Genomic DNA, 17,438 nt, shown 5'->3' on the forward strand with positions numbered 1-17,438 from the left:
ACGTCAAACTCAACTCTGGTAGGCCACTCTTCCTTTTCCCAGTGTTCTTTCTTCATCATAATCATCACTATCTGGTTATTCCGGTACACTAGATTCATCTTCACTAGAACTGGAACTTTCAAATGTGGTGAACGTAGGCATAGGAATGTCTTTGCTGTGTAGTGTCAAGCTGACTTGGGTTAGGATATTGAATGAAGTGTTTTCACTTATTATTAAAGCCTGATACATTAATCATACAAAAGTAGCAGTCTTCCATGTGACCTCGCTATTCCCCAAAACACAAACAGGTTTTCTTTCTCTCCCATAGTCCGCTGTCTGAGATTTTCAACACATGTCCTACACACTTTATGTGATACCCAGCATTTGTCCTGTTCGCCTAGTTTAACCCCGAAATATGCATGATATCCTTTGGATACAAAGTCTGATATATTTGTCCTTCGCTTTGGTGTTGTAAAACAGCCACAAATGTAGCAGCGAACGTTTGAGTCGGTTTTACATTTTCAGTGAACGGCGGCCATTCTCACAGGAAGCCGCAGCAGGCGAAACATGAGAAAAAACTTGACGTGATGGTGAAAAATGGATATGATTTTATGGATTCAGCAAACTTCAAACTAATAAAAATCAGCTGTTCCTTTGCAGTCAGCAAAATTGATGTCGACTAGTGTTATCAATATATGATGTTGAATATTTTTCAATGAAATAATTTCTATTGATACTTACACTAAAACCCATCAGTATTAAACTTGATAAGACGTTCTCTATATAACTTTTTATCACGACTTGGTGGCAATAGAAGTCAATTTCTGATTTTTTTTTTCGGGTTGACTGAATCAAGTATAGCGATTGGTAAAGCAGTGAAACCGTTGCTAGGATACAAAGCATGGAAGCCATTAACGTCACTAAGGAAATGGCTAGGACATTTTCACCGTCGAGAGGGTTGGATGTATGAGATCCAGCTACCCCTAAAACGTTCGTAATAGCACACTCGTGAGGGTTGGGAATGAAATATGCGTATGTTGGTAGATAGATACATTGTGATGGGAGACTGCGAAATTTAACCTATGATAAAATCGAAAGTGTGCGGAATTTCTTGTCCCGGAATAACCAACAAAGTGATATAGGTAACACATCTGTACCTAAGGGATGGTATTTCTTTACATTTACTACGAACAAATAAATTGAAATGTTATTTCACATAACAATAATATACTTTTTAGTATCGATTCTCGTGAATTAAATAATTAAAATAAATGTCATTATTCACAAAAATTAATTCTTAATGAATTTCTATTTTTACGATCTTTTTTATGTGCACCATATTTTTCCTCTTCACTTTATTTCTCTTCATCTTTAGTTTCATTCTTTTGTTACTTCTCATTTCTTTCTTTCTACATCTTTTATTTCTGCCTTCTAATTTTCTTTGTCCTCACTTTTACTTTTCTTTGTCTTTTGTTTCCTCCTCTGTTCCTTTCCTCCTCATTTATTCCGAATTTTTTCTTAATTTTATTTATTTTATTCTCACTTTTAATTTATATCCCTTGTTAATTTTGATCTTTTTTGTTCGTTTTCCAACTTTGTTGTTTCTTCTTCTTTGCCCCACTTCTTTTCTTTGTTCCATTTTTGTCTTTATTAAATTTCTTGTCTTTTTTAATTTCTCTTAATTTGTCCCTTTTCTTGTCATTTGTTCCTTCTTCTTTGTCCCACTTTTCCTTGTCCCATTTCTTGTCTTTGTTCCATTTCTCTTCATTTGTCTCTCTTCTTATCATTTGTCCATTTTTCTTGTCATTTATTCCTTTTCTTCACATTTGTACCTATTCTTGTCATTTGTCTGTTTCTTTTCATTTATGGATTTCCTTCTCATTTGTCAATTTTCTTTTTATTTGTCCCTTTTCTCTTCATTTGTCTCGTTTCTTGTTATTTTCTCCGTTTCTTGTCCTTTTTTGCATTTTTTCTCTTTTGTCCCGTTTCTTGTCATTCGTCTCTTTTGCGCCTACTTTTTCGCTTTCCGCTCCTCTGTCTTTTTCGTCTTTCGTCTTCTTTTCATTTTTCTTCTCTTTTTCGTCTTCTTTTTTCTACTACTTTTCGTCTTTCGTTTCCTTTTGCGTCTTTCGTTTCCTTTTTCGTCTTTCGTCCCCTTTTTCATCTTTCGTCCCCTTTTTCGTTTTTCGTACCCCTTTTCGTCATTCGTCTCCTTTTTCGTCTTTCTTTTTCGTCTTTCGTCTCTCTTTTTCGTCTTTCGTCTCTCTTTTTCGACTTTGTCCCCATTTTCGTCTTTCGTCCTCCTTTTCGTCTTTCGTTTCCTTTTTTCCTTTCGTCTCTCCTTTTCACCTTTCGTCTCCTATTTTCGTCTTTCGTCTCCCCTTTTCGTCTTTCGTCATCTTTTTCGTCCCTTCTTTCATGTTTCGTCTCCCCTTTTCGTCTTTCGTCATCTTTTTCGTCCCTTCTTTCATGTTTCGTCCCCTTTTTCGTTTTTCGTCCCACTTTTCGTATTTTGTCCCTCTCCGTCTTTCGTCCCCTTTTTCGTCCTTCTCTTTTGCCGTCTCTTGTCCCCATTTTTAGTCTTTCGTCCACTTTGTTGCCTTTCGTCCCTTTTCTATTCTCTATTGTCGTTTTTCGTCCCTTTCCGTGTACGTCTGTATTGTCTTTCTTTTGTCTCCTTTTACCTTATATTATTTCATTCTTTCTATCTTCCTTCATTATGAATTTTTCCTTATGGTTTCGTTGTTTTTTCCGTTCTTTATTTCTCTTCCATTATTTATTTCTCTTTCAACCGTTTCTGTTTTTATTAGCATTTATTTCAGCATTTTTTATTCCTTCTTCCGTCCTGCGACCTTTTCTTCCTTTTTCCGCCTGTAACTGAGGTTCAATGATGAAATAATTGAATAAATATCAAGTCTGAGTTAAATTCCTGAAAACACCAAAATCTCTAACTTTTATGCTCATGTCCGTTCCGTCTACGTAATTTCGGGTATATGCATATTCGTTCAACGTTGGCGATATACTTCTCGTCATAGGGAATAAGTAAAGCATGGAACTCTCTTGACACAACGCAAGACAAATAGAAGACAAAGTACATTTAAAACAGTTAAATCTGCACTACTTCTTGTTGGAAATCGAACCCTATGACGGATAAATTGTAGCCACAACACATTTTATAACGAATAATGTCACGTCACCATTATAACATATTTTGAACTCTGTTTACACTGACGACTTGATGAGTCTCGACGCCAAATTTTTATGTAAACAGTGCCAGGCAATCAAGTTTCAGTCGACTGTGCAAGCTAATGAACAATGTTTGCCTTGTCGTTTCAGGCACAGCGACAGAAGCCGACGCGAAGAAGGGTGTGAGGCGCCTCAAACGATGGTGAGTACGGGAACACAGCAAAGTAGATCTGTTAATCGTAGAAACCTAATATAGCTTTCTGTGTTGAGAACTGAAATAGATACGGGAATAGGATGCAAAATTTGCTTCTTGATAAAAGGGGTCATGATTACTGTAAATCATAGACACCGACTTCTTTGAAGTACTGGGTGGTGGGAGGGACTCTGCACAAAAATTCAATTGAACCGTGTATTTCATAAGTACCTTATCTCCAGTTGATCATGTTTTGAGAAAATCAATAAAAACTATATCACTTCGCTAGGAAATATTTTTCGGTGACTATTACACTTTTACTACGTCATACTACTTTTGATCAATAGAACGGTACGGAACGACGTGTTTCAACCAATCATGGTTGCTGATCCTACAATTTTTATCACCTGCCTTGTATTTGTTTTAACACCTCCCTAGCATTTGTTTCTTTGTTTGCCAACATTGTACTTTCAATAATTGTATCTTTTAAAATTATTCATGTTTATTTCATCATCCTTAATTAAAAGTTTTCTATCTTTTATCTTGTTTATATTATTTAGGTTATGTTATAACTTCTGCTGTATGAGATTATGGATAGTTACGTATCAGTGATTGTTTAATATTTATTGATAATTGAAGAAGAATGCAACTATTTTAGTAAAAATGAAACTGAAACAACAGAGCCTTTTTGAATAGTAATTGTCCACAGTTCAATGAAAATTGTATTGTTGGCACAATTAGTAACAAGAGAACAGCTCATCATAACACAACTACTGCCATCTAGCGGAATATTTGTAATGAGAAGATGATACAATAATACATTTCCAAGACAGTTTACTGCATATTTTAGTAAGTCAATATTTTATTCTATTAGAGTACTTTGAGATTAAGGATGTTTGAGAATAAGGTTCTTAGGAAAGTATCTGGGGCTAAGAGGGCTGAAATTACAGGAGAATGGAGAAAGTTACACAACGCAGAACTGCACGCATTATATTCTTCACCTGACATACTTAGGAAAGTGCGCCTATGATATAAATGTAAAATTTTGTAGTTTATGCTATCGATAGTATGTGTTGCCGTTGGCTGTAGCTAGTATAATTTCAAATATAAAATTAAAAAATACATTTTTGAGCTGATAGAGTAAAATGATAGCGTACCAATTAGGCTATATCAAATTAAAAAAAAATAAGGTTTCGGAATAAGTAGTCGTGACGAGATGGAAAGAGTTAACAAGCAAACATTCTCACGGGGACAGATCATGTTAATAATGTCAAAACAAGTGCTCATACAAATTTTGGCCACTCGAGCGGAATTACGAGGGCTGTAAAAAATAAGTTTTTCTAGGGCCGTTTACAGAAAGAAAACAATTTCATGGAAAGATTTAATGGAACAGTTAGACCTACAGCAATTGTTGAGCTATTTTCCAACACAGGATATTACTCACCGGAATTGTCATATCGTAGGTTCAATCTTTGTAACCCTGTGTCGTACAAGTCTGCCGATTGAGATCGGAACCAGTGTGTGACAGCCATCTGCACCCTTCTATCGATCCCATGGTGTGACAAATGTCTCAGTTCCAATGGGAAATATGTTGCAAAATAGCTCAACAGTTGTATCTGGCGCAATAATTTTTTCCAATGAAATTGTTTTCTTTCTGTAAAAGGCTCCAGGGAAACTTATTTTTTACGTCTCAAGTAATTGTGCTCGAGTTGGCAGAAATTTGTAGAACAACTTGTTTTGACATTATTAATATGGTGGAAGAAAAAAAAAAACTTTATCTGCCCTTTGAGAATGTTTGCATGTAAGATTTAAAGAGTAGATTGTATAATGACCCTATAGTAAAACATCCCGTTATTTCAGTCGCTGTTTTACATAATTTGTTTAATGTAAAATGTTATTTATAGTATTTATGCAGGATGTTTCAGAATTCCTATTACAAACTTCTATGGGCTGTAGAGGGGACTAAGTAGTTTGCGTACCGCAAAGCAGAAGATTTTAAATCGAATCGATCATCGAACTTATTTTGCATTGAAACGATACATTTCCGGACATGGGTTCCCAATCAAAACTTTATCTACTTAGTGCCTAGAAGTTTGTAATAGGAATTATGAAACACTCTGTATATAGTTCCAGTATACTGTCTTCAGAATGGAGATAATTGCTATCATGGTTCTCTGTCAGTCATTTTTGACTGCCTAGTTTGATCTCGTAGCTGTACCAGCGCCTATTCCTTGACATATAGAACTGAAGGATTAATGTTTCGAGTGTGTTATAGCGTTGAAAATTTCGTTCACCACAAAAAAGTGAGTTATAAATCGAAACATAATCCGAAGGCGCAATATCGGAATTAATATGTTCGACGTTGCGAGAGTATGATTCCATCACGGTCTTAAATTATGTATCGGTTTTATTTTAGCTGTATTCGGTCGCACGTTGTTCTGTTAAAGTGGAACTCTCCTTTGATTAACTAGTGTGGAGTATTAAAAAAAGAACAGAACTGCGTTAACTGGATCGGGCTGTTCGGAATAAAGTTGAGCATTAACAGCGCACCCATTTGGAACCAGTTCAAAGAGTATTAGGCCCTCGTAATTCCATCTGTCACAAAATATTGCTTTATGCTCATCCCAATTTTTTTTAGTAATAGCTGTAGCGGGGTGGAGCTGTGCTTTTGAGTTGTAAAATTAGAAGAATATGCATTTTTTCATTATATGTAACGCTTTCATAATAAGTTATTCGCGATTATTGGCTGACGGTAGATTTCCACAGAGCTTACTCTGATGTCAGTTCATGGGCAACTTCTATATTTTATGCCCAGGATATGAATTTTTCCATGAGTTTTATCCTTTGGATTAAGCTCGTCTTAGAAACTTCGGGTACTCTTTTTCTTAATAATAAGTTTTTTCTTGTTACCAGTCATGGTTATTTAGAATCAGTTTTCAATGTTGGTGTCGAATCTATGCTCTGTTTCCATCATTTAACTTGCCTTCCCACTCTCCTACTTCCACCAGGATTTTCATTTCTGAATTAATATCCGAAGTTGTGTTGCATGATGTAAAAATCATAAAACTCTTACCAGTAACTATAGTTACAAATACTTCCTATTATTTGAAAGTGGTATATTTTCAAAAGTCTGAAATTTTATTTTTTATTTTCTAGATTTTTTTATTCATGTGCTCTGTTTTATGTTGCGTAATGTTAATTACATTTCTGTTGTATAACATTAATTCTAAGATAGCATGCATTCATACTATGAATAATTTTATTATACCATAGACTAGACAGATCATTATTGGCAAAAATGTATTTCAAACCATAATGTACCTTCGGGTGAAGTAGGATTGTTCTTCTTTGGAAATTCAATAAATGAGAGTGAATCATCAATCAATAGACCAATCAATCAGTGCATTTCTTGCGTATAGTAAAGCATATTGTGTAAGTTGCAGACTGATAAACTTTTGCAATTTGCTGAAAGTTCCTCATTCTTCTTCTGTATGGTCTTTCTGGTATATTATTTATTTATATTGTCATCAACATTTATATTAATTATAGTGTACCATGGCATTTATATATACGGGTTACACCATAACTTTCTATGACATTTACCTACAATTAGTATGCTATTAACTTAACTCCAAACAGTCAATTTCTCCTTACTGGTTTTAAATATTCACCATCTTTTCGTTCCACATTTACGTTCCTTTCAGCATTTTATTCTTACTAACATAAATGTATATACTGTATAATTCCGTCTTTCTACGTCCCATCTTACTCGTTCTACTTTACAGTATATTATTCTGTTGATCGTTATTACTTTATCAAATTATCGCTCTTAAATTTTAACTGTCTATACTAATATTTCAAATTTAACACAACACTTCACACGGTTTTACGCATTGGGATCCTTTTTTCTTCCTAATACAAATCATTATAATAATCTTGTTAAATCTTGACATGAGTATCTAGTTCACTTTAGTTTGATCATCCATTCCTTAACCTCTAGCAACACTCATAATAATCTATCAAAAATTGTAATTACTCACACTATTATCATCTTTCATAAACTTCACTACATCACTTTCTAAGATTTATTTCTTTAACGATAAACTTCTGTCGGCATCTATATTTATTAACTAGCCACTGTTTTAATTTCCCAACATCCTTTTCAATTCTATAACTTCCTAACTGATCTCTATATCCAAGTTCCCTTAAACACTCTTTCATCACACTAAACACGATTTACAACATTAAATCCCCAAACTACTATATTGCAATTTTTTTCAGACATTTTATTTATTTCTTACCGCACATTCACCAACTTCTAAGATTGTAACTTTTTTTGGCCCTTAAATCTACCCGTCAGCGATAAAATGCTGCCCTATGGTGACGAAAGCACAATCTCTTCACCCCTCATCCTTGTCGCATCCTGACGTCCTCTCTGAAAGCTAACCGCACCTTCTCTTGATCTCCCGTAAAGCTTCCTTGTTTCTGCTTCTTATCTTCTGCTTCTTGCTGACTCATGTAGGCTAGACCATAGATAGTTCTAGTATGATTTACGCAAATTTTAATGTAATTTAAATTATCTAGACTTTCTTGGTTCCAGATAGTTTCATTCATCGAACAGCTGTCTTTATTAGTTGATTTATTGGACCATGTTGTTGGTAATTTTGTTTGGTATAACAGTATCAATGAAATTGATTTGTATACTTTGTCAGACAATTTTATTGTCATGCTTATATTGCTTGGTATACTTCTGTTACGATTCATAAAATTTGAGAAGATTCTAATTTAAACGAAAAAATATGTATATTGAGATTAGAGTGGAATAATTTCTTAATTCTGTATCTGGAATAATAATGACGATGTTGATGATGATGATGATGATGATGGATATATTAATTGACAATATACGAAGAGTTTTTATGAAGGCAGTCATTATGTTCTTTTCTATGTTCAATATCCGCTAGTTAATCTTTATAATTTGGAGTGGTTTTAATTAAAAATGTGAACTTGCGAAAAGAAAGTTTAACTTTACTCTTTAAAGAAGTTCAATTAAATAGAGGGTTGAGAGTCTTTCGCAATATAGCGCAATTAAATTCAATTATTTGTACTTTTATGTACTTTATAACTTGTTAGAAACACCACGTTAAACTGTGAAATACTCATTATATGCACGTAACTCTAGTAATGCTGGGCTTTTCGAGGTAAAAAAAGAAACACATTTCCTAACATCACTTCTCGTTTGCTCACTAGCTTTTTCAATTACCTCCATTGCGTCTTTAATAAACGTAGGCATTTAGAGAGGCTGTTAAGACAAGCTAATACTTTCAGGTCAAGGACTTCAGGGAGCGAATGGAGGTTTGAACATTTCTCTACTTAAATAAGAACTTTCCGTTTCGTGGATTAAAACTTTTTAAAGCTGACTGAGCAAACCTGGTCGTGTTCTTTAAATGAGTATATGAACATGTCCGATAAAAGTGCGTGTTCACTTCGCTTTCTACTCCTCATTGTTATCTCCATGGAACTCCCATTTCTCCTACATCATTTCCCTGTTTGTGTACAGTTTGCTCTACACCCATATCATCGGCATGTAAAGCGACAGGAACTAGCCTACTTGTAGTAAGCGATGCCTGTAGGGTACGTACAATAGAGCTTCATATTACATAATATGATATGGTAAGAAAATTAAGGACAATACTTGAAGTTTGTATAACGTTGAAGTCTGGCATAAACTTGAACAAAAAATAGATAAAGGAAGAGAAGGGGAGGAGATAGGGATTAATAAGAGGAAGATGACTTAGGAGAAGGATGGTAATTTATTTCTTAATGATTCCTCGAATGTTCTAATGGTTCGTGTAGGTACATTTGTTTCTTATTTAGGGCACTATGATGACTATAACCCACAAGTTAATAGAGGAATACAATAAATGTCGTTTAGAGATCAACTTTAAAAGAGAACAAAATGTATATCTTAGAGGAGGTCAACAGGATGCAATTAATACTGAGAAAAAGAAAGCACATTCAGCATACTGAGGATTTGGGATTGAAGGGAACAATGGATGAGGTAAAAGGAAATAAATGTATAAGAGAGAAGAGATAATTATTTCCATAATAATTGGAGTATGATGTGGTCGAAATATATACATACAAAAGAAAATATACAGAGTGGCAGATATTCAATGACAATAACATTACAAAATTATTCCTTAAGATAAGAGGAACAGAATTTTCCTTTGTCACTTTGCGTTTTTTTTTTTTTTAGTGGGAAATTGACTTTTTTCTAGAAATAATTGCACATCGCAGTAAATTCAGAAGCATTTACCACAGTAATGAGGGAAAATATGTAAACAAACACTGCCTGCTGCACGTTCCGCTCTATGCCTCACGGTACTCAGGTGTTAGAGTTCTGCGCTCTTCTACGTTTCGGTAACAGCATGGGAAAACACCAGTTACTTAGTGATTTATTATTTTATTATTAAAATATTCTTCAACTGCAAACGGGAGAAACATTCTGCAAATTTTTTATTGGGACTGAAAACTAATGTTCATAAAATGTGTATTTATAAATAATGTATTAAAACGTAATGGGATAAAAATTATCATGTAAAATAATTATTTCTGGGGATTCTAAGGGCAAAGGAACAAAATGGCAGAGAACTTTTCAATTCATATTATGTTAAGGACTCGTCTCTTAAAAGAACTGTCATTGAAAATTTTCCACTCTGTGACATATTATAGTAGTGATATAATTGAAAATGAAGGAAATATAAAAAGAAACGGTATTAATCACGGAGTTGGTTTTTTGGTGGCAGGCTGCTGGAAAATAAATATGGGAAGAAAAAACGAACAAATCAGAGATTATGGAAGCGACTCTCACTATGGTGGATGAAATAAAAACAAAACACAATTAATATGTTTAGAACACATTTAAAGGATGAATAAAAGGCGACTACCCAAACTAGTTATAATGTGTAACCACAAGATAGAAGAAGAAGAAAAAGAACCCTGGTGGGTGATAAGAGGTGATCGACGAGGAGATTAGGTAGGGAGGAATTCTGGACGACTTATGGGTGTATAAAAAGTGGAGGATTGGAAATAGAAAGATGAAATACTTGTTTGTGTTTTTGAAATGTATCATATGTGACGAAGCCTATTATTTGTATGTCTAATGACCTAGTAAACTGAATTGACTTAACCGAAGTAAGATTGTTGGAGGCAGTGGAGTTAATACCGTAGTAACGAAATACAGTACTTCTAACGTTGTCTAGTAATAAGTAGTAATATCAGTATTTTAATATTGACAGTGCTATAGTATATTGACATTAATGGCAGTATATGATATTTTGACCTTAATGGCAGTGCTATAGTGGTGTTAACATGGTATTAATTACAGTATTGTAGCTAATTGTTATTGGTGGTAGTATTGTGGTTAAAGTAGCTGTCGGAGCAACATTGGAGTATATATTAGGAGCAGTATTGGAATACCTGCTGTTAGGAGCAAAATTGGTGTTAGGAGCAGGGTTTGAGTATCTGTGATGAACAGCATTGCAGTATCTAAGAGGAGTAGGAATTGATTAGCTGCTAGGAGTAGGACTGCAGTAGCTACTAGGAGTAGCACTGTAGTATCTACTGGGAATAGGACTGGAGTAGCTGATAGGAGTAGGACTGGAGTATCTACTGGGAATAGGACTGGATTAGCTGCTAGGAGTAGGAATGTATTAGCTGCTAGGAGTAGGACTGCAGTAGCTGCTAGAAGAAATATTGGAGTAACTGCTAGGAGTAGCACTGTAGTATCTACTGCTGGGAATAGGACTGGATTAGCTGCTAGGAGTAGGACTGTATTAGCTGCTAGGAGTAGGATTGCAGTAGCTGCTAGAAGAAATACTGGAGTAGCTACTAGGAGTAGCACTGTAGCATCTACTGGGAATAGGACTGGAGTAGCTGCTAGGAGTAGGACTGCAGTAGCTGCTAGAAGAAATATTGGAGTAACTGCTAGGAGTAGCACTGTAGTATCTACTGGGAATAGGACTGGAGTAGCTGCTAGGAGTAGGACTGCAGTAGCTGCTAGAAGAAATACTGGAGTAGCTACTAGGAGTAGCACTGTAGTATCTACTGGGAATAGCACTGGTGTAGCTGCTAGGAGTAGCACTGTAGTGTCTACTGGGAATAGGACTGGAGTAGCTGCTAGGAGTAGGACTGCAGTAGCTGCTAGAAGAAATACTGGAGTAGCTACTAGGAGTAGCACTGTAGTATCTACTGGGAATAGGATTGGAGTAGCTGCTAGAAGTAGGACTGCAGTAGCTGCTAGAAGAAATATTGGAGTAACTGCTAGGAGTAGCATTGTAGTATCTACTGCGAATAGGCCTGAAGTAGCTGCTAGGAGTTGGAATGGATTAGCTGCTAGGAGTAGGACTGCAGTAGCCGCTAGAAGAAATATTGGAGTACCTATTAGGAGTAGGACTGGAGTGGCTACTGGGAATAGAACTGGAGTAGCTGCTAGGAGTTGTAATGGATTAGTTGCTAGGAGTAGAGCTGCAGTAACTGCTAGGAGAAATACTGGAGTAGCTGCTAGGAGTAGCACTGTAGTATCTACTTGGAATAGAACTGGAGTAGCTGCTAGGAGTTGGAATAGATTAGCTGCTAGGAGTAGGACTGCAGTAGTTGCTAGAAGAAATATTGGAGTAACTGCTAGGAGTAGCACTGTAGTATCTACTGGGAATAGGACTAGAGTAGCTGCTAGGAGTTGGAATGGATTAACTGCTAGGAATATGACTGCAGTAACTGCTAGGTGAAAGACTGAAGTAGCTGCTAGGAATGGGGGCAGATGATAGATAACTATTGGAAGTGAGGGACTGTATAACATTAGAAAAACAGAGATACCCATTCAGTTCTTCATATCTTAAAGTGGACTTACCTCTCCCAACTAAGCCGTCGCGGTGCTTGCGCGGAAGATGAGCCATCTCCAGAATTCCCACTCGCTGACAAAGTGTTCGTACCCCGCTGATTGAGTAGCTTAGCGAGTCGATAAAGGGCCGTGCTGCTGGAACCGGCACCTGGTGTCGACATCCTGAAAATACGAGTTTCATTGCAGATATGAGAACGTGGAGTATCCTTCATGGAATTTATAACTGGAATAATTTGCTTTGAAAAATGCGTATAGAAGGAAAAAAAGGAGCAGAGAAGAATAGGAGAAAATGTTGAGAAAAGAAATTCAAATAAAAGAAAGAAGTGATTTAGAAACAAATTAAGCACAAATTTATTGTTAATGAAAAATAAAACACCTGAAGAACTAAAAACAAAGAAGTGAAGAATAAAAGAAAATATCGAAACACATGCTTTCTTAATATACTTTTTAACGTGTTCCAAAGATACACTTTCTTTATAATGTTACGAATGATATCATTGTTCATAGTTTTGTTTAAATACAATTTAAAATACGTATGTAATGAAATCATTCGTTATTCATCCATGAAAAAGTATTTTTTTTTTATTATTCTGTAAAGTAAGAAAATTTGATTTTTATTTATAAATTGTTCTGTTCTATGAAAAAAGGCTAGCCAAGTTCCGGTTACCGACGGCAGAAGTCCGAACTACGGAGCTCTTTGCATGTTTCCTGTTTGTAGCGCTAGCAGCGATCTCATCTCCAACCGGTAATAAAGAGTTGGTGGGCCTATAGCAGCGTCATTGAGGCAGACTTTTGTTTGTGTAAAAATTATTCATGCGTAACAAGAATGTTTACAACTAATGATCAATCCCTTGAGAAGGAGGAGACCCTTTTTCATATGTGTAGTCATCTAGCCGGAAGAGAGAACTACGACAAAATTGCAATGACAGTGATTTTTATGTAACAGTTAATTTCTCTTGGGAAAATATTATTTTTATTACCTAAGTTATTTGTTTTATTATTATTATTATTATTATTATTATTATTATTATTATTATTATTATTATTATTATTATTATTATTATTATTATTATTATATGAACGCAAGAAGGATCACGAAAAAGTTATGTTCTGTGGGCTAAATCGCCAGTAAACGTTTTGGTTTAAAGTAAAGGCACATTAATAACACTGGTCTACAGTGATTTTTGCTACTGAACTAAAATAAGTGTACCAACCCTAATTTCTAGTGTGCTGATAACAGATCTGAAGTCGGTTTTTTTCTATGACGGCACAATTTTTAAATAATAACATTTTTAATTTTTACAGTTTAGATCCATTTCATTTATTTTATTGTGATTACGCTACTGAACAAAAACAAGTGTACCAACCCTAATTTGAGTGTGCTGATTACAGATCTGAAGTCTGTTTTTTATCACGTCACAATTTTAAAATAACATTTTTAATTTTTAATTATGATGTGTGACACTACGTTCAGGTCAAAACTGAGTGGTCTTGAACTCGAAGCTTGAGACATATTTGTACTAGTGTTAGTTAGATTTTTAGGAAATTATCTAGCTGATAATTATGCTCAGCTAGTATATAAAATACTTCGAGCATTTCAGAATCCAGGTTGCCGCATGTCTTTAAAAATGCACTTTCTTCATTCACATCTTGACTTTTTTCCATCAAATCTCGGCGGTGTGACGAACATGGTGAAAGATTCCATCAGGACATATCAACGATGGAATCCAGGTAACAGAGTCAATACTGTCAGAGCATGATGGGTGGTTTCTGGTGGTTCCTACAGCGATCAACCACATGCCAACATAAGCGGAAAAGCAAAGGTCTCAAGCACTTTTAACAGAGTTTTTAGTGCTTACTACATATTCTACATGTATATCTTCTAATAAATGTATTTAAAATAAAGTAATATAACAATTTTCAAAGAATATATACACTAAGCTCAATTTATATCTCTTACTTTACGATACAGGTAGTCTATATACTGAATAATACGATTTAAAATTAGTGTTACAGTCCCATAATTCAAAAACCTGACGTGCTATGATAAATCTGATTACAGATCTGGAATTAGCGCATCAATTTTAGTAGGCTATAGAACACTTGAAATTTCCTCAGTAGCAGACAAAAAGTTTTTTTTTGTAGACCAGTGTAATTCTCAAAAATTATTGTTTTTTTAAGCATAATTGTAGGCTAAATTGATTGGCAGATAATGAAAATGAAGAAATTCCGTCCAATAGCATAAAGGAAAAATAGCTGTACTTAGACGGAATTAGGTCTACTGAAACCAACTCTTAAATATGAGGGATGCTTGAACTTTTACTTCCTTGAAAATATCAAAATAGATTTCTTTGCAGCATTATAATACTTTATCTCTATACTTCCAGAAGTGAGAAAGTAAAAGGAAATGCTAGCAAAAAGAAGAAAGCTAGCATGGGTAAGAGATTCATGCTAGAAGGAAAAATTACACGGTAATACAAATAAGGTGAAAATTAAATGGAAAAAGGAAGTAGTGACATAAAAGAAGTATAGAAAAGCAAAGAAGCTGAAAATAGAAAAGATAGAGAAGGAAACAAACTTACGAGAAAACAGAAGGGATAAGAAAAAGACAGCAGAAACTACAGAAGAATATATAGAGGCGACAGAAGAAAGGCAAATAAATCTAGAGAATTTAGTAAAGTAAGAATTTAATTAGACAGAGGATAATTACATGTACAATCGCAGAAATACACCGTGTCCCGCTTAGAGGGATCGAGAAATATGTGATAATTTCAAGTGTTAATAATGGATTATTAACATATCCTTTTACATAACTTGATGTAAAAACTCTCAGAGTTTCGGAGAATGCTGAATGCAACTCGATGTGTGCGCCTTGAGTTGCTCTGCAGACATCTAAACGGTATTGAACCTCCCGCCAAGTGTTCTGTAGCATTTGTGGAGTCACTAGCGCAGCTGCATTTGTGATGCCTTGCCTTAGTTCTCCAAATTGTTGTTAGCTCTGCTTCTTTGGTACACAGCATCCTTCACAAAGTTCCAGAAAAAAAGTCCAAGTGGGTCAGATCGGGTGACCTAGGTGGCCAGGCAAGGGGTCCTCGTCTTCCGATCCACCTATCGGGGAATTTTTCATTCAAGAACTCGCGCATCCGTTGATGATAATGGAGTGGGATCCCATCCTGCTGAAAAACCGATGCTGGGGAAAGTTTGTCAACAACAAAGTTCTGCAACATGTTCAGATACACATTTCCTGTGACTGTAGCCTCTACGAAGAAGAATGGTCCAATGACGGAGATCCTCGTCAATCCGATCTATGGACTCCTAGTGAATGCCGTTCGCACACATTCGACTGTCTCCTCAGTTACACACCGTTTCACATGTTTACCAGTCTGCGGTAGCAAAGATTCTGTTTCTCGGAGTGTTGTCTCCCACTTGAGAATTGCTTTATGCCCATGTGGATCTACATTCCATGTACGACGAATATTATGATGTACTCCGTAACAGATTTTTCTTCTGCTAGCACGCACTGAACTTTCTGTTGTGGTATCCACATGTTTACCATAGCATGTTCTCTTGATCAGCAGATGAATTTATTATCATACCCTTTTTATTGTGAATTATATTTAATTTTCGTATTTCTTTTCTTTCTTATTATTATTTTATTATATTCTATTTTGTTATATTCTTCCTTACGTTTTCCATATAAACTACTTGTACTAAATAAGTTGCTTTTACTATATTCCAATGTATTTTACTTTCTTTTTTCTATTATGGTATTATTTTCATGTTGTTTAGTGTCTATTTTATTATGCTATTATTATTATTTTTTGTAATATGTTAGTATTCTGTTCTTTAATTTGTTAAATTTTCACTGCTTGTATACTTTTGTGACCTGGTAGAGTGTAAGAGAAGGCCCTATGGCCTTAACTCTGCCAGTATAAATAAAGAATTATTATTATTATTATTATTATTATTATTATTACTACTACTACTACTACTACTACTACTACTACTACTACTACTACTACTACTACTACTACTACTACTACTACTACTACGAAAAATGGCGCCAGACTTATTTTAATGCCCTAGCAACAAACGAAAGTAACGCATAAACAAACGAAAGTTACGCATGCAGCTGTTTTCAAATTTTGTTGCTTAAACTTGCACAGTTTATCTTTTCAGATGTAAACCACAACGATATCTTTATCTGATTTTAAATGGTGAGCATTTATTTCTCGATCCCTCTAAGCGGGACACGGTGTATTTTAAAAACAGATTAAAACACATTCATTCAAATATTGTCCAACGTAGCCTATATTGAGAGATAATCAAGAACACAAGTGTCTTGAAAACATGTAATTCTATTAGAAATTCGAAGTAATCTGTTTACATAATGTTTAACGTTTGTGAAATGAGAAATGCGTTAATTTCCCAGTTCAGTTGGTGCAAGAGTATTGTCTTCAGAAATGAAGGGAACAGTTGTTTCCCTAAATAACGGTTTCTTGCTAGGAAGATGAATTCGTCCGTCCGCAGTCTGGAGTCTTGAGTTGTGTTCTGCTTTCTGCTTGACTGCTTGGATGAGCAAGATGTATCTCGTCTAGACTCGCTTCTGATTGTTTCATGGCGACCTTTGTACTTTACTGACGTTCTTTCTATTTTTTATACGTATCTCTGAAACCAATCTGTTGCTTGCATGGTTGGAAATAGCAATATTATTTCCGTACTGCTCTGGGTGGTTTCGGATAAGGAAACGGTTTTCATGAACTGTTTTATTTAAAGATGCTGTACCAGCTGTTGAGTCACCTATTATTAGAGCCCGGATGTTTGGAAAAATGCCTTTTTTACTGGGTGTAAGTAAATCATTATTTTCATTGATATAAAAACTGTGATTTTGGGTAAATCAAAGTGATAGGGCCAATTTTTATTTTGCCGATTTTGCTTTTTCAAGATGTTTCTGATTAATTAAAAAATAAATACCTCTTTTGTCATTTTAAAGCAATATTTCTTCGAAATATGTATTATATGTCTTTCTCGTGTTAAATTCTATCGTACCTGGGTAACATGTTTTGGCCTATTATGGGCCTTCTTCAGAACTGGCTGTTGCTGGTCTTGGCGCCTTTTTTATTTCCTGTGGGGGTGTGTTTATGTGTGTAATGTGGAGTCAACAAAACAACAAACAAA

General features: G+C 35.1%; 1 protein-coding gene and 1 long non-coding RNA gene across 2 annotated transcripts in view; one reads left to right on the top strand and one right to left on the bottom strand.

Annotated features, from left to right (window-relative positions):
* wake (wide awake) overlaps positions 1 to 17,438 on the bottom strand; it is an 883,946-nt gene that overhangs the window by 486,608 nt on the left and 379,900 nt on the right. The window contains exon 3 of the mRNA XM_069828856.1: positions 12,270 to 12,422. Coding sequence (XP_069684957.1) covers positions 12,270 to 12,422 — 153 coding nt within the window. The remainder of the gene's footprint in view (positions 1 to 12,269; positions 12,423 to 17,438) is intronic.
* Positions 3,314 to 17,438, top strand: part of LOC138701690 (uncharacterized) — a 333,034-nt gene continuing 318,909 nt past the window's right edge. The window contains exon 1 of the long non-coding RNA XR_011332668.1: positions 3,314 to 3,367. This is a non-coding gene — a long non-coding RNA (uncharacterized lncRNA). The remainder of the gene's footprint in view (positions 3,368 to 17,438) is intronic.

The sequence above is a fragment of the Periplaneta americana genome, chromosome 6 (genome assembly GCF_040183065.1).
Source record: "Periplaneta americana isolate PAMFEO1 chromosome 6, P.americana_PAMFEO1_priV1, whole genome shotgun sequence".
In the NCBI taxonomy this organism is placed as follows: domain Eukaryota; kingdom Metazoa; phylum Arthropoda; class Insecta; order Blattodea; family Blattidae; genus Periplaneta; species Periplaneta americana.